General features: G+C 46.8%; 1 protein-coding gene across 3 annotated transcripts in view; it reads left to right on the top strand.

Annotated features, from left to right (window-relative positions):
• Positions 1–22,033, top strand: part of Ust (uronyl 2-sulfotransferase) — a 328,830-nt gene that overhangs the window by 263,121 nt on the left and 43,676 nt on the right. The window contains exon 8 of one of the 3 annotated variants that reach the window (XM_055608071.1): positions 11,836–11,968. The exons of 1 other annotated variant lie outside the window; for it this stretch is intronic. In XM_055608071.1, the coding sequence (XP_055464046.1) occupies positions 11,836–11,951 (116 nt within the window). In that variant the 3' untranslated portion in view covers positions 11,952–11,968. Of the gene's footprint in view, positions 1–647; positions 958–11,835; positions 11,969–22,033 lie in introns of those variants that run through there. One more of the 3 variants, XM_055608070.1, reaches the window with a different exon arrangement.

The following is a 22,033-nucleotide window of genomic DNA, read 5'->3' as shown; positions in this document are numbered from 1 at the left end:
AACAGTATGTATGTTTTCATTTTCATTGTCTCACTGTGCTAACCAGCTAACCTCCAACTCCAACATGATGCTCCCTCCTAAACCTCTCAGGTGGCTGAACCTACCCCGCCTGCCCCTTACCCGGTTAAAAAAGACAGGAGAAGACCATAAACAAACACCTCAGTTAGGGTTTCTGTTGCTGTGAAGAGACTGTGACTGAGACAACTCTTACAGTTTCAGAGGTTCATCCATTTGATCATCAGGCAGCAAACACAGCAGTGTGCAGGCTGGTGCTGGAGAAGGACCTGAGAGCTCTGTCTCCTGATCCCAAGGGAGCAGGAGGCTGTGTGCCATACTGGGCATAGCTTGAGCCTAGAGACTTCAAAGCCTGCTCCCACAGTGACACACTTTGCCCAGCAAGCCACACCTCCTAACAGTGCACCCCCTATGGGCCAAGCATTCAAACAATGAGTCTCTGGGGAGCATTCTTTTCAAACCACCACAGCAAGTGAATTCTTTTTCTCTAGCCTAGAAATGAGCTATCTTACCATATCCAATGGGGACGTTTTCTCTCTGATGGCTGTCCGATACCGGCAGGCTCATGCACTGTTACTCCCGAGACTCGGCTTCGTGGATAGTTGCTCATGGGTTCCCTGATTCTTTTCCAGAGCACAGGAAACTTGGCAACATGACTGTTACGGTGAAGAAGACTGTCCCCTCCCCTGAGGCCGTGCAGATTCTCTACCAGAGGATGCGATACGAGTATGAATTCTATCACTATGTCAGAGAGCAGTTTCACCTGCTCAAGCGAAAGCTCGGACTCAAGTCTCACGCGAGCAGGCCTCCTCTGCGACCCCAGTTCTTCATCCCCACCCCTCTGGAGACGGAGGAGCCGATCGACGATGAGGAGCAAGACGATGAAAAGTGGCTAGAAGATATTTATAAGAGGTGATGCCAGCACCAGGTTGCCTCTGTGGCTTTATCCCCATTCCAGAAAGTTCTTTGGGGAAGAAAATTTCTGAAGGGACTTTCCTAAATGCTTGGGTGCATTAAAAAGAACAGAACATTCCCACATGTTGGGGTCATTGGGAGACGCCCGGTTTTGCGGGTTTTATTTGTTTAATTTTATTTTGTGTTTTTTTTCCTTGCGTCCTTGAGTCTTTCCCAAATACTCTAGGTGGCTTCAGCATGAAGCACCTTTTCATGAAAGAGCCTTCCTCATCCCCTACCCACCTCTTACACTGAGAGAAGAAAGAAGTATGTCTCCAAAAACTATTACGCCCATGGTAAAGATATCCAAATTTGTATCATGCAGTAGAAACAACCATTTCAGAGAGGAGGATCTAGAAGTATCTAGGAGTAGAAGGAAGACATAATACAAGAGGGAGGATCCGCTGGCACATTCTACCCACATGGGTAGAATTCTCCCTCTGGTCCATCTCAGGGGACGCTGTTGCCAAGAGCAGAGTACTTATCCTTGAAAGAACAGGTCAGGTTCTGGCACCCAGCGTCCCAGCAGCACTCCGGGAGCTTGTCAAGGTCAAAGGGCATGTGTAGCAAGCTCCGTTGAGATGCTGCATTTCCTAGTGTCACTCTGCTAGGAAGGTGCAGAGCTGGGAAAGCGTTGGCTTGTTATGTCGAGTGTTGGCAGGGCAGATCGAATGTGAGGGCCTGGTGGCCTCAGGAGAAGGCCATGGCCGTCTGAAACCTCTCGGTTCCCTGTATTGTTGCACATGGAAGCGGCAGAAACTAGTTGACCCTTGGCCTTGACACGTATGGCAGGAATCCTGAGCTTGACCGCACACCAGCACAATCCCTGAGCACACTCGCAGCCAAAAGGGGCTTTACAGCAGTATCAATCATCACTTCCAGACCTGCAAGAGCCGCTGTAATTAGTACGGAGGGTCCCAGCCTGCCCCAGCAGCAGCAGCAGAATCACTTTTTATAGAACCTGCTTGCTTTTAGCAAGCATTCCCAGGGACATCGTGACAGAGACATTGATGCCATAGTGCCTGGACAAGACGCTGCTTGGCCAGCTTCTGAGTAAGTTGGTGCCCCCGTGTGATCTCAGTAGACACTGGGCAATTTTTTTTAACACCAGTTTATCCCTTCTACTTCTCCCCTGCCAACTCCCCATCATCCACGATGCTTCTCTTCCTTTGATTTTTAAATTGTGTCTATCGTTAAAAAAAAAAAAAGAGAGAGAGTTAGTTCTGAAAAGTTTATATTCTCACTGGTGGACATTGTGCAGCTGGCTGAGAAGCCAGAGCACAGTGGTGGCAGCAGGAAGGACATGGTGACAGCTCATGTCTGCCTTAGGTTCACTCCAGAGCCAGCCCTTGAAGAACACTAACGCAGTTACAAGTGCTTAAAGCCAACAAGACCCTGACCACACGAGCTACGTGCATTCTGTACTTTGCAGAGACCATAAAGTCTCTCTGGAATTTTTTTTGCTTCCTTCTCTAAAACTGGACACTAGCCAAGGTCTAGAGCCAATCATTTGAAAACTGTCCAGTACACACTGAAGCTGCTTTATCATGACATGCATTAAGAAGGCTCCCACCATGGTCATCTAGGGAAGGCAGGGGCCACAGAGCCTGAGGCCAGCACTGGCCACTCGTGGGCCTCCTTTCTGCCTCAGAGAACTGAGACAGGAAGTAGACAAGAGAAGAGTTCACAGAGGGGGAAATCCCCTTTGTGCCATTCGGGAGATCTGGGCCTTTCCATTAATGAGATGAAGAGCAGCAGAGCAAACAGCTACGACCACTTTCTGTGTGGTACCCTGTAAGTCACCCCTGAGACGTTACGCACAGAGGGACGGGTAGTAGCTTACACACCGGGCAGTCCCAGTCTGAAGATAGTTGCACGGGCTGGGTTTTCTCTGCTCCTGTCAAAACATCGGGACAGCTGATCACTTCCTTCTGGAAGTTTGTGCATCCCTTGCTCTGTGTTCAGAGGCCTTTATTCTCACCCATGTCTCTGTCACCTCACAGGAGAAGGGGCTGGCCGATTACATGCCGGACCCTCTTGGTATCTTGTCCCAGCACACGGCCCCTAGACTCTAAAAGCCAAGGTACGTCATCAGCTCACTTGGGCCCTGACCCAACAGTTTGTACTTCATGAAATATATTGTACATTTTACATAGTTTAATTTAAAAAGAAAATACATTTTAAGCTAATTGGTCTTTGCCTTATTTATTATAACCTTTCAGCACATTCCGAGGTTTTAGTTACTCAGGACGGAGTTAATTAAAATGATTTTATTTTGGTCAGATGGTTGTTTTTTAAAAAGAAAAGTATTCTCATGACTCCTCGGCTGACTTTCCTTGAACGATGTAAAAGTACCTGTAAGTCTGCTTTGTTTTGTTTTTTAAGAATTAAAAAAAAAAAATGTGTTTGACATTGATGGAAATTCAAAAATATATATGAAACTAAGGTGATAGCTTAGCTAAAATAAAAACTATCTGTGTTTGAGGTGAAGTGCTCCTTAACTTATTCATTACCCATAGAAATAAATGAATATAAATAAGTTGACCTTTTTTCTGTTATTTTGATAGTTAGAAATTAAAGACGTCCCTCTTTCCTCAAGATGTGTTTTTTTCAAGGTATGTCTGAAAAAAGAAATCTATCAACATTCATTCTTGTAACTATATTACCTTTCCCCCCAAAAAACCCAAATACCAACACACACCAAAACCAAAAACAACTGGCTAAAAACCTTGAGTAGCCATTCATTCAGTTAGTTCCCCAGCCGTGTGTGTGAAACACCCTAAAGATCTGGCTCCGCCTCTGTCTGATTGGCTTAGGGTCAGCTGCTGTGTCAGCACACACTGTGAGGGTAGGGTGGCTTGCATTTCAGTTGCTGTAACGAAATGCAAAAAGCAAAAAGGCAACTGAAGGCAGAAAGGCTCTAGCGTGGCGTATGGTGCGGAAGGGTGGTGTCCCCAGGGGTGTGGCACGCGTAGCCACAGGTCAGCACGGTGGTCGGGCTGGAAGCTCGCATCACGTTTTATCAGAGGGGAGGACCTGGGGAAGCAGTGAGCTTCCTCTAGCTGCACAACCGCTCCACAGGGACCAAGTTCCAGATGCACATAGGGGCACGATATGCCACCTGTCACCTAAATCATCGTAAGCATCCACATGAGTATCGTAATGTAGGAGAGGAAGGGTGTACCTCGTCTGAGTGAGCTGGCTGGAATCACAGACTCGCCGAGCCTCTACCTGGCCGGTGAGTGGTCTTCATGCCAGAAATGCCATCTGTACTAGATAGTTTGATGTGTCAACTTGACACAAGTTAGAGTCATCAGAGAGGAAAGGGCCTCCACTGAGGAAATGATTCCATGAGATCCAGCACTAAGGCATTTTCTCAATTAGTGATCAGTGGGAGACAGCCCAGGCCATGGTGTGTGGTGCCATCCCTGGGCTGGTGTCCTGAGTTTTATAAGAAAGCAGGCTGAACGTGCTATGGGGAACAAGCCAGTGAGCAGCACCCTCCTTGGCCTCTGCATCAGCTCCTGCGTCCAGGATCCTGCTCTGCTTGAATTCCTGTCCTGACTTCCTATGATGAAGAGCAATGTGGAAATATAAGCTAAGGAAACCATCTCCTCCCCAACTTGCTTTTTGGTTTTGGCATTTTTGTCATAGCAATAGAGACCCTAGAAAATTTAAATGCTGCAGTTCAGTGGCACTTACAGAGAGAGAGAGAGACAGAGAGAGAGAGAGAGGATGGGCAAAGACAGGGACCCGATGCTTTCTCTATGTTGATCACTACATTCCAGCTGCAAGTGACTGACTTTCGTGTAAAAAAAAAAAAAAAAAAACAAAATCAGAATCTGGGCATTCAGTGAAAGAAAGGTCTATTTTGGTAATAACACGATTTACCTAAGAAATTCAGGCATCTCCTTAGCAGCTGGTAACAGGGAGGGCTCTTCACTCTGTAATGTTTTCTTCTGTGACTCAGGCTGTTGAATTTGACTGAATGAAATTTGAAACCCAGAGTATTAAAACAAAACAAACAACAACAAAAGAATACTGCCAACATCATCTTGGCTTTCCAGCCTCCATGCTGAGACCCTGGCAGGTAATACTTTGCTATGGAAGCTGAAGATGATGCCCTGGGCTCCAGCAACTTTTCTTGACTTTGAGAGGGATGACAGGTGTTTGTCTTTTTTCTTTCAAGATTCTTTTTCAGATCAGGGTGTCACTATGGAGATTTAGTCATCTGGGAACTCAGCATGTAGACCATGCTGGCCTCAGACTCTGCCTCTCTCGTGCTGAAATTAAAGGTGAATGCCACTATACCTTGCCTCGTAAGTTTTTCTTAATAGATCTGGTTTGAGCTTATAGGCTTTCTTGTATCAGGATTTTCTGGTGTTTCGTTTACTTTTTCCATGGCACATGTGAGGAGGTCAGAGGACGGCTTTGTGGGGTCACTTCTCCCCTTCTACCCTTACATGAGTGCCACAGGTCAAACTCAGGCCGTCAGGTTTGAACGGAAAGTGTCTACCCGTTAGACTATCTCCCAGCCCAGATCCACCCACCTGCTGCTTCTTGAGACACTGTCTTTTGGTCTAGATGTCACACGCCTGCCTTTGCCTCCTTTGTACTGAGACTGTAGGCACACCATCATGCCTAGGTTGGTGTTTTCTCTTGTTTGTTTTGTTCCCAGATGGGTTCTGAGAATAAACTCGGGCCCCCATGCTTGCAGGCAAGCACCTAACTGATTGAGCCATCTCTCCAGCCCTTAATTACTGACCTAGAACCCAGAATACAAATAAGTGGCAGCCGCCAGCCACTCCTAGGACCACCCACCACACTCAGGCATTATGGACCCTGGCACACTCTGGGCTCTTCTGGAGTTGGGGCTGGCAACCGAGCTCCTTTCCTCCAAGGAAGGCCTTGTTAGTTCTCAAACAGGTCCTCCAGGCCAGATACAAATGCTCTGTTTTAGAATTTTCTCCTTATTTTAAAGGGTGAGGTTTAAAGAAAGGCTTTCTCATTTTTTTTTTCATTTAAGTGTGTGTGTGTGTGTGTGTGTGTGTGTGTGTGTGTGTGTGTGTGTGTGTGCCTGAGAAGGCTAGAGGTGTCTTTCTGTATTCTCTGCCTCATTTTCAGTTTTTAACCATACTTTTTAGAATTTATTTGGGGTGCATGTGTGTGGTCAAAGGACAACTTGCCGGAACAAGTTCTCTCTTTCTACCATGTGGGTTTGGAGTGAGGCTGTTGGCTTGGTGATCCATCTCACCCACCATCTCTCTCTATTTTCCAGGACAAAGTTCCTCTCCAACCTAGACCTCACTATTTCCACTACTAGCAGTTCTGGGAGTCCCTGGGATGTTCTGATCTCTTCCTCATGGCTTAGGTTATAGACATCAGCATCAGCTTTTCACATGGGTGCTGCGGATCAAACTCAGTTCTCCATGCTTACACAGCGAGCACTCTCCACACTGAGCCACATCCCCGCCCCTGTCCTTATTTGCAGTAAACAGATCCAAGCCCTGTTTGCCTATCACTCTTAAATGCAAAGTGCAGACTCATGTCTATATGGAGTTTGGGAAAACCCACCTAAAAAAAAAAAAAGACTCAAAATGCAGTTGAAGCTGAGTGCAGACATGTCTCAGAAAGGCAAATCCAGAGGCTAACCAGGCGGGAAGCACTCGGGCCTCCTCATAGTTTCCCTCTGCAGAATTCCTTTCCGCCTAGGGCAGGCTTGGCTTGCTGCTCTCAAGGCTGCAACTGATTCCCAAGGAAGCCCCAGACTCACAGATGTTCCCGGTCACAGAATCACGAACTGACCGGTTGTGCCTTTTGGATTTCAACTTGTAAACATGGGGATTCCCTTTAAAAAAAAAAAAAAAAGAAGAAGAAGAAGAAGAAGAAGAAGAAGAAGAAGAAGAAGAAGAAGAAGAAGAAGAAGAAGAAGAAGAAAAAGAAAAGAGGGAAATAAAAAGGAACAAAAGGAAGGGAAGAAAAATCACTATGAAGGGGAAAACTCTGAGCTAAGTTTTTCCCTTCGGAATCTTGGCGGGCAAGGTTAGCGATCTTCAATCTGGCTCTCACCAGACGCTGTATGTTTTGAGCAGGCGGGGAGCTGGCTGTCCATGACGTGGCTGCCAGAACAGTCATCAGTGACCTGTAGCATGCCTTTGATTGCAGTCCTGAGGAAGGCAGCCCGCAGGATGGGTCCACCACGCACAACATGCTGGCTATGAGGTGGAGCCTGGAGCAGTTGCACAAAACCAGGACACAGACTGATGCACAAAAGTCCAGAGTTCAAATCCTGCTAGGTCTGTCACCACGCACTGGAGTAAGTTGACATCCCTGTGTTTAAGTCAGCCTAGCTAGAAGGTCCAGTGATCTTTAAGAGCTGCTTCTGCACCGAGTCTTTGCTGCCCTCCAGCCCCAAATACTTAAAGAAGAAACACAGGTCTTCCTAGGCCAGTTAGCAGGGGCTGGAGACCGAATTATTCCATGTAAGTCTAGGCCCCTGGGTGCCCAGTCCCTCAGGTCCACACTGGTCAGCCTACAGAAGGCTTCTGAAGTGGGACGTGAGTCCACATGGCCAGCCTCACCGAAGCACCTTCCAGGCAGAGAGGAAACAAGGACTTTCCCTCCTGGCCGGCATCTGTTGTCCTAATCACTATGCGTTATCCAAGATAAAATACTGTATAGATTTTTATTTTTTTTACAAAGTTTTTGGGAGGACCTGACCTAGCTGTAAGTTCTAGGATTCACCTCTTGTTTACAGCTTTTTATCGCATTTATTTATTTATTATGTATATTCACTTATTGTATGTGTGCATGTGTAAATGTGTGTGAGCATATGAGGTGCCATGGTTCATGTCTGGAAATCAAAGTACAACTCTCAGGATTCAGTTCTTTCCTCCTACTAAGTAGGTCCTGAGAGTCGAACTTAGGTCATCTAAGTGCCTTAACCCTCTGAGCCACCTTGCCTACCCTACATCATAAATTGTTTCCTCTTACTTCTTTATTTTAATATCATTTTTAATGTATTACAATTTATTCACCTTGTATTCTAGCTGTAGAATCCACCCTTGTCCCCTCCCAATTCCACCCTCCCTCCCTCTTCTCCATCCATGCCCCTCCCCAAGTCCACTGATAGGGGCAGTCCTCCTCCCCTTCCTTCTGACCCTAGCCTATCAGGTCTCATCAGGAGTGGCTGCAATGTTTTCCTCTGTGGTCTGGTAAGGCTGCTCCCCCTTTAGGGGGAGGTGATAAGAGAGCCAGCCACTGAGTTCATGTCAGAGATAGTCCCTGTTCCTATTACAATGGAACCCACTTGGATACTGAGCTGCCATGAGCTACATCTGTGCAGAGGTTCTAGGTTATCTCCATGCATGGTCCTTGGTTGGAGTATCAGTCCTCTGAATTGTTTAAAGTACCTTGATGTAGGATTTTGTTAATAACAACAATAATCCTGGAAAAATCGACGTGAGTTCACAGAGGTTGCACACACAAAAAGGAAGGGGGTTGTTTTTGTTTCTATTTTTAGGCCTTTAAGACAAAGTCATGCTTTGAACTCATGTTTCCCCTGTCTGAGCCTCCTGAGTAATGACATTAGAGGCATACGACACCATGTCTGCCTGTCATAAGGAAAAGTTTTGATTTAAAAAAAGTGAAAATCTGGCAGTATATGATCCTGTACTTCTGAAGCCCTGACCCTCATGCTTACAAGTCGTATCACAGCTGTGGCAAAGAGGAGGAGGAGCAGGAAGAAGAAGAACAAGAAAACAAAGAAGAGGAAGAAAAAAGAAGACAAAGAATGAGAACAAGATGATGATGGAAGGGAGGGAGGGAGAAAGGAAGGAGAGAAGGAAGGAAGGGAGGGAGGAAAGGAGGAAGGAAGGGAGGAATGGAGGAAGGAAGGAAGGGAGGGAGGGAGGAAGGAAGGAAGGAAGGAAGGAAGGAAGGAAGGAAGGAAGGAAGGAAGGAGGGAGGGAAGGAGGAAAGGAAGAAAGAAAGGAAGGAGGGAGGGAGGAAGGGAAGGAAGGAAGGAAAAAAGGAAAGAAGGAAGGGAGAAAGGGAGGAAGTAGGGTCACTGTCGGCTCCTGCTGCCTTCAGTAGGGTAGTGAGAGAAAGCACTGGGTTGCTTTCAATGTGACAGCCTGTCCATACCTCTAGGGCCGGTTCTCACACATAGAAGCAGCCGTGGCCCTGACTACAAGCTTCCTCAGAGCCATCCTGTTTATCTCAGACCTAGGGTTTTTTGGGTTTTTTTGTTTTTTCTGTCCAGCACACTTTGCTGTCTGTCCTCCGACTGAGATTGAAAGGTACTGAAACTATTCCAGTATGTATCCCCAAAGGAAAATTAATGAGTCAAGTTTGTGAAATAAGCATGGAAAAATAACGTGTTAATTTGGGAAATACCACAATGTGTGCTGACACAGGGTGGCATAGCATTAGAATCGTGTGGGCTGAGGCGTATCACACTTTCTTTAAAAAATACTTTGCCAAATCCCAAATACTTCAACATTACCTGATGTAGAAACCTTGCCTGAGCAAGGTCCACCCACATCCTGAGGGACTGATGTGCTAGAGATGGCGCTATGAGAAGCTTCTTGTCGGCTGAGCCATGCATGAGTTACTTTGTAACTCTTGCTTGCTGAGGCTCCAAGTGTCCTGATGGAGGAACGTGCATTTGCAGGTGATAAGCATTTTGATGCTTACAACAAAGTTTTGCTCAGTGTCCTTACACAGTAGAAACTCTTTAAAAATCACATTAGTTAAATATTTGACATTCGTATATGTATATAATTGGATCCAATTCATCCCCCCGAGCTCTCCTCTATAATTCTTCCCCTATTCTACCTTCAGTTTCCCCTCCCGACCTCCTGATATGTTCTTTCTCTCTCCCTCCCCCTCCCCTTTCCTCTTTGTTTCCTCCTACTTCTTTCATACCTACTGAGTCTATTAGTTCTGCCTGCGTGTGCATGGGCGTAGGATAATCTACAGGATCATCAGCAGTCTTTCGGGGCCTGCACCCCTAGGGGATGGGTGGGCAGGATAGAGGAGGTGTATAGAAAATTATGATAGTAAAGACCTTTGAAATTGCCACATGGAAACCTACCAGAGTAGGAACGCTTTCAAAATTAAGGGCATGGTGGCATGTACCTTTAATCTCAGCACTGGGGAGGCAGAGATAGGTAGATCTCCGAGTTTGAGGCCAGCTGTTGTGCATAGAAAGTTCTAGGATTACACAGTGAGAGCTGGTCTCAATAATAAATAAGTATAATTTTAATATTTGCTTAATATTTTCCTAGGATTTTCATTTCAAGTCACTTTACGATGCCCACGCCTGTCAGTGTTCCATAGGAATTCAGAACATCTGCCTGCCTCTCCTCCGATCGATGGTTGGTTAGTAAAAAGAAAGACAGGCAATGCTAACTGACCTCAGGCCGCTCTAGTCAAGCAGGGAGGGAGGGCAGTGGGGCCCTGGGCGGGCACCTGTGTTGTTCAGTGCACTAGGGGGCGCCGCATCCACAACAATGAACTGCAGATTCCAAGCGCTTTCCAGGCCTCGTGCTTCCCCCGTGGGCCGGGCCGACTTCATTCTCCAGAGGCTCGCGGCCCAGAAGGAACTCATGGTCAGAAGGAAACACACACACACACACACACACATAGAGAAACAGCCTCCTTTGGTCAACGGATTACTCGCGTCTCTAAGTCATGTGACCTGCTTTTGCTTTGTAGTTGTTTTTTCCCAGAAAACCTTTGTCTTGATGTGCAGTACACCTACCTGTGTCATCGGCGCACGGCTGCATGTATTTCCGTAAGTCGGGTGCCATGTGTGCGAAGCAGCACTCCGCTCAAGCAAGCAGACACTGCCAGCAGCCACAGGCTTCCGCCATCGAGGGTCGGCACGTAGTGGGGCTGAATGCTGTGTCCCCGAGACCTAGCTATGCTCATTTATTAGTGCTACGATTTTAAACTTTCTATTTATGTAAAGCTAATTGTTATCATACCGTCTATCCTGAGCGTGTCGTATATTCACAGTGGGACTGAAACTCTCACTTGGTCCTTGAGTGGCGGCTACGCAGCTGCGTCCCAGGCTCCACGGTTACTGTGGATAAAAAGGTAAATAGTACGAGAAAAAAGTCAAGCTTGTATGAGAACACGAAAAAGGCTGTGTTTGAACTAACAGCAGCTTTGGATAACTCTAACGTTTTATTGAGGTGCGCCAAGAGGTCGTGTGCACAGTTGGTAAATGCGACATCCAAGGCCTGAAGGAGGAGACAGCGTCTGCCGGGCCTGCGGGGCCTGAGGGGCCACGGTGGAATGGCGAGAGGCAGACGGGAAGCAAGAAGGTCGCTCTGCCCTTAGTGCGGGTCTGGGTCATCTCTGTCTGAAAACAGGAAAAAGGCTTCAGAAGCTCGGTAGCAGCCTGGAGGAAGGCAGAGAGTGGCCTGCTGGGGACGGTGGTTCTCAAACTCCCTACCGCCTCGGCCTTTTAACACACTTCCTCCTGTGATGGTGGTCCCCAGCCACAGTTATTCTGTCGCTGCTCCACATTGCTAATGTTGCTACTGCTATGAATCGTAATGTAACGTAAATATCTGATATGGGGACTATTTGATATGTGATCCCCAAAGGGGTCGTGACCCACATAAGGAAGCTTGTGTGAATCTAAGTCCACTCCCCCATCTTCTATTGTTTGTAAGAAACAAGATAAGCTTGTGCCTGACTGCTAAGGAATTGGGGGAAATAGTTATTTTACCCCAAAGGCAATGAGGGTCCTCGAACATTCAGAGCAGGAAAGTCACCTGCTGCCCCCGCTTTCCGGTTGTCCGAGTTAATCAGTAGGTGATTGTCCTCCTTTTCCGCCCTGTTTCTTTTCAGGTTCTGTATCCTATGAGGCTGGTTTCCAGGCGGCGTGCCCCTTGGGTGCTTTGCCACTCCCTCTCATCAGGGTTTGCCCAGGGGCTGTCACTCAGAAAATGAGACTATTTGGGTGAACTATGCCTCCATCTGGCCTAAGAACAAAGGAGTGCAAAGGCAAATTTGTCACTTGGCTTGTGCCCTGTAGAGGTGAGGAAAGCCGGAAGCTGAAGCTGCTGCATGACTGGCTTCCGCCAGTGGGAAAGTGCTCCTTGCACACTTACTTACTGAACCAGCTGGTGCAGTGGCGGAGTGGCATTGACTCAGCGTACAGGAAACACGTGACTGTGAGAGCCGACCAGCACACGCAGAGGCCTCATCGCAGGGTGTGCGAAGGAGCTTAACGTGCCTCCTCCGCTGTTCTCGTCTCATTGTCCTGGATGGGGGGCAGGGTGCCCAGCGGCCATCTTACCTCTGTGGCCATAAGCAGCTAGGACTGGGGCCCAACTCCTCTCTATTCAACTCCTGAGGGCTGGCCACATCTAATATCTTCTATATACACCACGACGTGGGAGAAAAAAAAGCAGAGGAGTTCGAGTCTAATTTTCTCTACGCCAAATGAACAAAGTTTCTTTGTTTTGATTTCTTCCCTTTTAACACATGTCTCTTCTGGCCATCTAATTTCTTTTTCTCTTTCACAAACCATTACTTGACTTCAGGCAAGCATGTCCAGACAGCAGTGCCCTGACTCACAACAAAGTGATTTATTTAATTGCTGTAGCAAAGAAAAAGGAAGGGTCAAAAGTTGGTCCTCCCGTGGGGCTGCAGACCCATTGGTGGAACTCACCAAAAAGCAAAGGTGTGGCTCTAGGATCTCAAACACGCTGTAACTAACTGTTCTTGGAGTAATCCCTAAGAAAAGTAGCCATTAGACCCATCTCACCGCCTCATGCACAGTGCATAACTCGTCCACTCTTCTCTTGCTGAAGCCATTAGTGTTATGTTGTTGTGCAAGCTATTCAACTGGCCTGCCCTTAAAGGCCCTGGCAATGTCCTCTGTCTTGACCTAGGCCAGGTACTCCAGATATGGAAACCCTCCTGTCACTTCCACCCACTCTCTCTCTCTGCTTGGTTTCTCTCCCATCCTCCTCTCTCTTCTACACTCTCCCACTGTCTCTCTCTGTTCCCCAAATAAATCTCTTCATATTTAGATCTGTTGAGTGTGTGGCATTTTTACATTTATATCATAACAATTAGAAGGTATGAGGCTTCCAGAGTTATAAATGTATTAGTCAGTTAAACCCTGGATGTTAAACATCAGCCCATGTCTGGGTCTTGATATACATTCATACAAATTTTCAATGTTTTGTGTCACATTGAAAGATGCTAAATTTCAAATAGTTCTAAATTATGTTTCAGAATTTGTAAGGGGAAAATACAACAGTTATATTAGAATGGATATCTTAATAACCTGAGGTAAAATTTTAGTTCAACATAATTGTTATACAATTGTATAGCACCTTAACATGTTTAAAAATGTTGTCATGTATGTTCTATCAAATTCAGATGTAGTCACTTTTGTGGATTAGGAAACTAAGGTTCAGAGAGGCAGAAAGATTTATATTGTCACATGGTCACAAAGCTGTAGTAGAATTAGTTCTCAGGCCCCATTTTTAAAAATACCCTGTTGACCATCCTTTTGTCTGAATTATGCTGCCAATGTACAGGAAATTGTCTTCATTCTTCTTTAGTCATGGGATATGACTTCAGAGTTCACTAGTGAGCTGTTAGGAGTGCAGCATTTGAACTCTTGGCCTGAGAGCTCTGTGAAACAGCAAGACAGCCAGAGGGAGGCTTGAGGGTTTAGTCCTCAGCCCTGCCACAGAACAAAACGTAAGAAACATAAACTCTTTATTTGGGTTTTTTCAGTTGCAGAAAATATCCTTCCTGGACTAAGGTCTGTGTTTTACCTGGTGTGATCTTTCCCACATTCTCCCTATAACTTTAGCACAATTCTAATTCTGAAGGAAGTAAAGGAAAAACCAGCAGTGTGTCTGATCAAGACAAAAGGTCACTGAGTAGAATAAAAAAAAAAATGTTCCCTCTCTCAGGCCCTTGCAGACTGATGTGAAATGCTTGAGGCCAGGATGTTGGGTGGAGAAGAGGGAAAAAAATATCAGGTCCAACCTCTATCCCACTTACCTCCTCCCATCCATTGACATTCAGCTGTTGCTCAGTTTGCTGTGTGGTTCCAGACACCTCATCCTGGTGATGGTCAGGCAAGATAAGAACGCAGTTGTCTGTGTCAGGGTTGTTGCTGGCTAATCCAGGCTGCTAGCTGTTTCTCTGACTGGTCAGAGAGCACTGACCCAAGCAGCAGGCCTGTGAGGGCAAAGGCCAGGCCAGGCCACTGCTTTCCTTCACATAGAGCCTAGATCCTCAGACCGCACAAATGCTCAGGGAATGTGGGTCCGTGTGCAACAAAATCATAAAAATAAATAAAATAGCTCTGAGAAAGATGCTCTTAAGATTATAGATAGAGTTCTTTCATTGGCCTGTATTTGCCTGCCAGAAATGAAGAGATTCTAAAGAGACACTTGTGTCTCTCAATCAGACTGTTGAAACAATGGTCTCTAAAGAAATGGGAATTTCCCTCAGTGATCCCATACAGGAAGAAGGAAAAGACCCTAGCCAATTTGGGAGCTCTTCTGCCTAAGAGATTCCACACAGCTCGCACAATTTGTCAGAGCCCCTTGCAGGACGAGACTGAAGGCCCTGCATGGGCAGCGTGGGTGTGTATATCCTTTGTCAGGTCCAAAGGAAACCCTAAAAGACAGTCCATCCAGAAATAAGCTCAAAATGGACCAGAGCCCTTCCCGTGGTTACATGAATGCCAGCTTTCCTCAGAAACTGTGTTCCCATCTGCCAAAAGGAATCATCTCCCTTCCTGTCCTCTGGCAGAAGGACAAATGGCTTACCTGTGGTCGCGTATCAAAGCCCAAGCTGGCCTCTAGGTTCCTGCAGTTTCACCAGCACCTGGTACACATGTCAAAGTCCACACTAGCATCCAGCCCTTCTCACCCCCCAAGGCTTGTTTGTGCTCCTGAAATTGGCAGAGTTTTACCCCTGCCCCTGCTATTTGCATTATGTTCTCTTTATTCTCTGTTTTCTGCTATTTTCTCTCTCGCAGACAGCTCTGGTCTTGTCCAGAATGCTGGCCATGTTCCGTCTACTCCTTTCTGTCTCTGCTCTACAGTCCTCCAGATGCCTCTGGGTAATCCTTCCTTTCATGCACAGTAAAACCCTTCCCCTTAACCATTACCACAGAGCCATCATGTCGGCGTTGTCTGTCTGCCTCAATACGTCCTGACTTTCTAAATGCTGATCTCACTTCAGACAGACCCAAGGGCTTTGCTACATCGCATTGTCTCTCTTCCCGGTGGGACCATAGTGAATACATCTTCTTTCTCCTGCTTGCCATTTGTAATTTTGCTCTTTAGAGGATGGGTAGCTGGACCTCAGTTGAGGCATAGGCTGTGACCGCAGTACAGTCTCAGATACATTCCTACGATCCAGCGCAGCCACAGAGTTTGTTTATATCACACAAGTGGGCACTAGTCAGGAGAGTTAAAAATGAAAAGGGATTTAAACAGAGGCAGAAAGGAAAAGATTCCAAAATGGGGGAAAAAAGGAAATCTTGGAGATTAAACACCACACACACACACACACACACACACACACACACACACACACTGAAGAATAAACACTATAAGATCTATTTGTGTTAGATATGGCTGAGAAGAGATAAAGCTAGAGCTTTGAAGATGGGCTCAGCAGTTGATAGTGTTCAGATCCCAGAACTTACATAAAAAGCCCAGACCGGATGCATTTATGCTTTTAACCCAGTGCTGTTGGGGTAGAGACAGGGCAGTTGCTGGGGTTTCTTGGTCCTCAGCCTAGTTTCAGTGTGAAGATGTGTCTCAAGGAAATGATGCATATAACACACACACACACACACACACACACACACACACACACACACACCCCACAAATCTCAATTAAAACTCTGTAAATAATTGGCATAAGGTCATGACTTCAAGAGAGAGTGTGAGGGATGTCAGTTCCAAAGGAAAATCAAATTCCCCAAACTCCGAAAGGCAGTCTGTGCAGCCAGAAATGAGTCCAAACCGAACCACAGTAGGATTTCTGGTGGATAGATAAAAGCCAGAATTCCTCTGGAGCTTATGAAACTTATTCCCGTCTACCAAAAGGAGTCGCTGCTCTTACCTCCGCATCAGGGATATGTGGTTCCCTATGACGCCTGTGAGCATCTCAAAGCCCACGCTGCCCTCCAGGCTCCTGCAGTATCGCCAAGACCTCTTACACATTTCTAAATGCACGCTAGTTAGCATCCTAGCCCTTCTCACCTCCTCCCCTGTTTAAACCCCATCCAGTTCCAGGTTCATGGGCTTTCTCCCAGATGCTCGTTCTCCTTACAACCTGCTCCTCTCACCATCTCAGTACTCTCCCACCTCTCATCTATAACAACCATTAGCCACACCACAGCACAGTCATGCCATCATGTACACAAAGGGGACATGGCAGGAGTTAGAGGGTAAGAAGAAAGGGAGAAATGGTGCAGATACATTGCTCATGTATGGAATTCTCAAAAAAAATAATTAAAAATTGACATAAAGACTGGGAAATGGCTCACTGATTACTCCCATTGGCTGCTCTACAGGATCAGGCTTTGAATCCTAGCACCTACGCTCACAACCATCCAAAATTCCAGTTCCAGGGGATCTGACTCTCTCTCTCCAGTCTCTGCAGGCACCAAGCACATACTTGGTACAGAGAAGGATATGTAGACAAAGTACCCACTCACATAAAATAACATTTAAGCAGCTTCATTATTCTCATGTTCAATATGGATCTAGGTAGGATGAATTGGATGGATGGCAGTTTTTCACTTGGATTAATTATATTTCAATTAAAAGGATGGTTACTAAGAGAATCACTTGAACTCATTTGACAGAGAGAGAGAGAGACAGAGAGAGAAAGAAAGCCAAGTGTAGTGGTGTACCTTTGTAATCCCACTGCAGAAGTCCTAGGCCAGTGAGAAACTCTCAAAAACAAGATGGCACTTGAAGAATGACAGCTGATGTTGTCTTTGTGCCTTCACACAGACAGACAGATAGAGACAGACATTCTGGAGTCTCACTATTTCAAGTATTCCTAGAATAATTAAGTCCCGGCACTCATGACCACACTGGCATTGAAGAACCCAAGTGGACTGTAGTTTCTTTTGTAGAGTATCGATCATTTGCTGAGGTTTTGGCAAAGCCCAAACACCTCCCGTTGCCCCATCAATGCAGGGATTGCTTTCTAGTGTGCCGAGTTAAGAAAAACAAATACATGCATATCCTTCACAACCTTGTAAATGAGTTATCCTACACATCACATTCGTAAGTGAGAGAAGTGATTGTCATGCTTATGGTCATAACCTCAGTTTGAACAATCCTGGTATTGTCTATTTCTTCCTGGAGCCAAGATGAGTTCTGCCTCCTTGACAGACAGGATGATCTGAAGGTCTGAGCCAGTCCTCCGTACTTGTCTGTTTTTCTGTTCTTCCCTCAACCCTCCGCAAGGCCAGACACACAGAGAGACAGTTACGACATTTGGAGTCAGGAGCTACTGGTGATTTCATGTATTTCAAAACTAGGGTTATACTTTATTCTTAAATTTTCTTAACTGTGTACTCGGTCCAGGTGCTAGAAATTGAACTCTGACTAGTTCAGACTGAAAAAGGAAAATCGTTAGAAGAGCAGAAAGCATCTACAAAATCATGAGAACTGAAGTCAAAAGTCAGAAAAGACTTCCACTCAGCTAGACTCAGAGGCAGCGGCAGCCAGGCACTCAAAAGCCACGTGCTTTTCTTTATGTCCTGTAGGCAAGAAGAAACGTTTCCCCATTACCCCAAGTGCCCTTACTTTGTCCTTGCTAGTCACGTTCATGCAAGTCTTCGGAAAAGACACTGGTGGACTGATGATTTAGCTGGAGTCGGGACCCCACACCTGAGACCATCAGAATGCCAGGAAGAAAATGTACACGAACAACATGATCCTAGAGGCCAGTTAGTAATCCGTACCCAGCAAGCCCTCGGCATCTGCTCAGGTGTCTTTTTGCTTTTTGTAGCTCTTTCCCTGTTTTGAAGATCTGTCATAAGTGCAACTACTTCAGTGAGAATAAACTACAGAAAAATATAATCAAATTGAGAAAAAAAAAATCACAAGAAAATTTAAACCATCTACAGTTTTACTGACATTGCACAGCACCCACATTATAGTGTATATCTTTCATTTTTTTTCTACCTACACATATCCTTTCCTTGAGGAAATTATTGAGGTTTGAGTAAATACACTTCTACATATTTAAAAATATATGCTTAATATCACTTTGTACTTACAGATCCTGTTAGCTTGGGGGATTTTATGCACATCCGAATACATATGGACTTCTTGAATTTACATTCCAAATCTTTTAGATTCAAGCGTACGGTGTGATTTCTCCTTGGCAGGGATTCACATCATCACCAAACTCTCAAAAAGGTCTGTCTGTTAGCAGAGAAAAAGGGCAAGAGCGTTGCCATTCTGGCTTTAGAGCACGTTCACACAGATTCACTGGTCCCAGACATTAATATGCTCAACAACTCTCAAGCTATGACACAGGCAAATCATAACCTGTGAGTGCATGACTCTAAACCACAATTGTTCAGGCCAGACCGTACGCTTATGCTGGTGCCAGCCTCAGCCAAGCGCTCTTAGCCTCTCAGGGTGACTAACTCCTATGGACCTGTTAAAAGGCCTGTTTTAATGCCCTGTGGAGGTTGGCTCTTGGAGGTGGCTGTTAGGTGGAGGAGGAAAGCACTGAGCCATGCAGAAAAGCTTAGAAGAGGGAAAGCTAGAGGTGGGCAGCTGGCTCGGAGGTGGATGGTGGCTGAGGCCTCCTGAGAGCTCACCAGACCAGTCTGGCCTAAAGCTGCTCCCTGCTTCAAACACCTGGATCCCCAGGCACTGGCAGAGCTCAGGACAGTGACTTCTAGGCAAGGTCACTCAACATAATCCAATCCCAAGCGAGGGCTTTGGTTTTCATGACTGGTTAACAGTTCCTACTATAGAAATTGAGTATCAGTTACTGAAGTCACCATCCTGGCCAATAGTCAGTCCACCATTGTTCGGCCTCAGAGTCCTCCTTGAGTCCACTCTGACTGAATCATTTGGTAGTAACCAACTTTCTTTTTCACTTTGTGTGTAACTTAGCAGCTCCTCTCAGGCTCATAGACATCACATTCCCTGTCCTCCCGGCACACGCTCAATCTTAACTATTATTTCCCAGTCCCATTTCAGCACTCCACTAGAAGCTTTTCACTCCACACAGAGAACGATGGGCATGCATTGCACTGGCCCCAGATCTGCCCTGTGGCTCGTCCAGTCTGCCCAGGAGCCAGGCTGACTGCTGACACCTCCACCTTCCAACTTCAGGCCACTCTCCATCAGCACTCCTCACCTCCTGTGTGTTCTCTCTGCCACTTAAGATGCTTCCATTCGTTCTGACCCACTCTGCTTTACCAAGCTGCTCATGATCTCAGAAATGAAGAGTTCCATCTCTTAATTCTAGCAGTCACTGAACGGGTCTCGGGTTTAAAGACACCTTCTGGCCCTTGTTTGTTCCCATTTATTGTACATGAAAAACAGTGCTCACAGCAAAGGGAACAAGAATATAGCTTATTTGAAGCCAAATGTGACTGAGCATAACCTGGGAAGAAGATTCAGGTTGCCTTGGACAACATGCACCAACCCGAAAGCAGTTATGGGAAGTTCTGCAGTTATAGAACAAGAGAAAGTCATAAATCAAGGTGTTTTTTCAAACACCTCGGTGGGTACATCCAGCAACTAGCAGGTTATAGTGTAGTGGGAAAACTCTTTTATAGGTTTTAGCTGTTGTCTGATGATATTCTGAGCTTGGGGTTTGATGAAAATAGTGGTAAGTAAGCTACTACAGTCGAAAGGGTTGGCCTGATAGCTGAAATGATGTTGGCTTCATACTCAACAGCAACATATGGATGTTAAAGAAACTTTGGGCAGAGCGCAGGAGTCTTATGGAAGAAGGGCAGATAGAAGGACACAGAGGTTGACAGGAGCCCCACAAGGAGAACAACAAAGCTAAAAAAAAAATCTGAGCCCAGGGGTCCTGCAGCGGTAGCTCGGAGTCTCCAGCACCGATTCTGCACTGTCTGTGCCTCCCTTCAAGGGAAACACAACCCCTACAGCAGGGTTTCGGTTACTGCCACCCAAGTGTCTGTGATTGGTTTGGGGAGCCCATCTTTTTCTAGTTAGTGAACATGGATACAAGGAGGAAAACGAGCGACAAGGAAGCCCAGGCTGGCCAGAAGTGACGGTCTAACTCACTAAGGGAAATGGCGCCTTTCAGACACTCTCTAACACTTGCATGGAGAAAAGCAAATCCAAGAAACGTTCTCCTCAGAGAGAAAAGAAGGACGAGAGAAGGTGCCAGTCTTGACTTGGAAACCAAAGAACCTTAAATTCTTAATCCAGTACTTTGTTTTGTCTTCAGGGAGAACCCAGTCAGATGGTGTTTTGAACTCCCACAGTAAGTTTGGTTGTCTGGATGAAGACTGGATTAGTTAGCTATGAGAAGAGCGCACGCTCCAAGGTGCAGAAAAGAGACGTGGCAGGACCAGGGAGGAGGCTCAGACTGGGAGTGCAGCCTCGGGGTGGGAGTTCAGCCCCCAAGGCCTTGTAAATGCCAGGATGGGGTTGGAGAGCTGGGCCGGCTCACTGATACCCGGGCCACACGGGTGCAGCTCACAACTGCCTCCAACTCCAGCTCCTTCTGCAGCGCGTACTGAAGGAGCATACACATATACACACAACTTTAAAATTAAAAAACAGCAAATCTTTGTAAAAGCCAGGCGTAAGCAGGGGGCAGAGGGCAGTAAGGAAACTGCCAACATGGCAGCACTGTGCTCCAGTGAAGGGGAAGGTTTTTATTATAACAGTGAGAGAGAGAGAGAGAGTCCGGAGCAGAGAGGAAAAAGTGGACTGACTGTGCCAGCAGACTGGGCAAGAGCAGAGACATGGGGGATCGAGAACAGAGAAAGCGTAGTGGGACCGGCAGGGCCCTGAACAGTGAGAGTCGCTGGGTCACAGGCAGGGTGGGCACTGGAGAAGGGAAGGCTGGGGGACTGGTGTGGGGGTTTGAGATGTTTGACCAGCACTTGTGAGCAGGGCCTGAGGGAGCCTGGGGCCAGCCGGACCTTGATGTGCTGACAGGCCGCACAGGGACACAGTAACTGCAGAGTCCCACGTCTCTTCTGCCAGAGGGAAGGGAAATGACTCCTCCCGGTAGACAGGAGCTGGTGTCACGGGGTGCCGAGGAATGCCGGCTTTTACCAGACCACCAGAATCCTACAGTCCAGGCCGAGCTCATTTCTAGATATTTGCATTGACATTTGGGTCTGGGGACGTGAGTTTCCTTTCCCCCTGACACGGGGCACTGTGGCTCATGGTTAGAGCCTCAGTGGTGGGAGCAGTGGCAGGAATATCTCCTCGCCTCTTGCTGGCCATCAGCCCCGTCAGCCCCTCACCAGCCCCTCACCAGCCCCAGGCCAACGAGCAGCCTGCCCCGGAGAGAAACGAAAAGGAGGGATTAAGGTGCTCGCAGCCATGCCCAAAGCTGAGCCTGGTTCTCAGAGCCACGGGAACCGACTCCCAGAGCCTCTGGCCTCACAAGCACGTGGCACAGGGCGGGCATGATAATAGCAGACAGAATCTCAACTCGAGCATGTGGCCAGAGCTAGAGGAACAAGAGTGTGATCCTCTGGCCTCTGCACGCTGACAACACACACACCACACACAGCACGCCCGCACACACTCACACCACGTATCACACATGTACCGCATGCCACACACACACATGCCACATACGGTCCACATGCCATACACACACAGAACACACACACACCACATAACAGACACACACACACACCACATAACAGACACAGCGCGCGCACGCACACACGCACACACACACACACACACACCACATAACAGACAGACACAGCACACACACACCACATAACAGATACAGCACACACACACACACACACACACACACACACACACACACACACACACAC

This window comes from Psammomys obesus, unplaced genomic scaffold (genome assembly GCF_907164565.1).
Source record: "Psammomys obesus unplaced genomic scaffold, mPsaObe1.curated_primary_1811, whole genome shotgun sequence".
NCBI lineage: Eukaryota > Metazoa > Chordata > Mammalia > Rodentia > Muridae > Psammomys > Psammomys obesus.
Note: the sequence above shows the minus strand (reverse complement) of the source record. Positions and strands in the feature narration are given on the sequence as shown.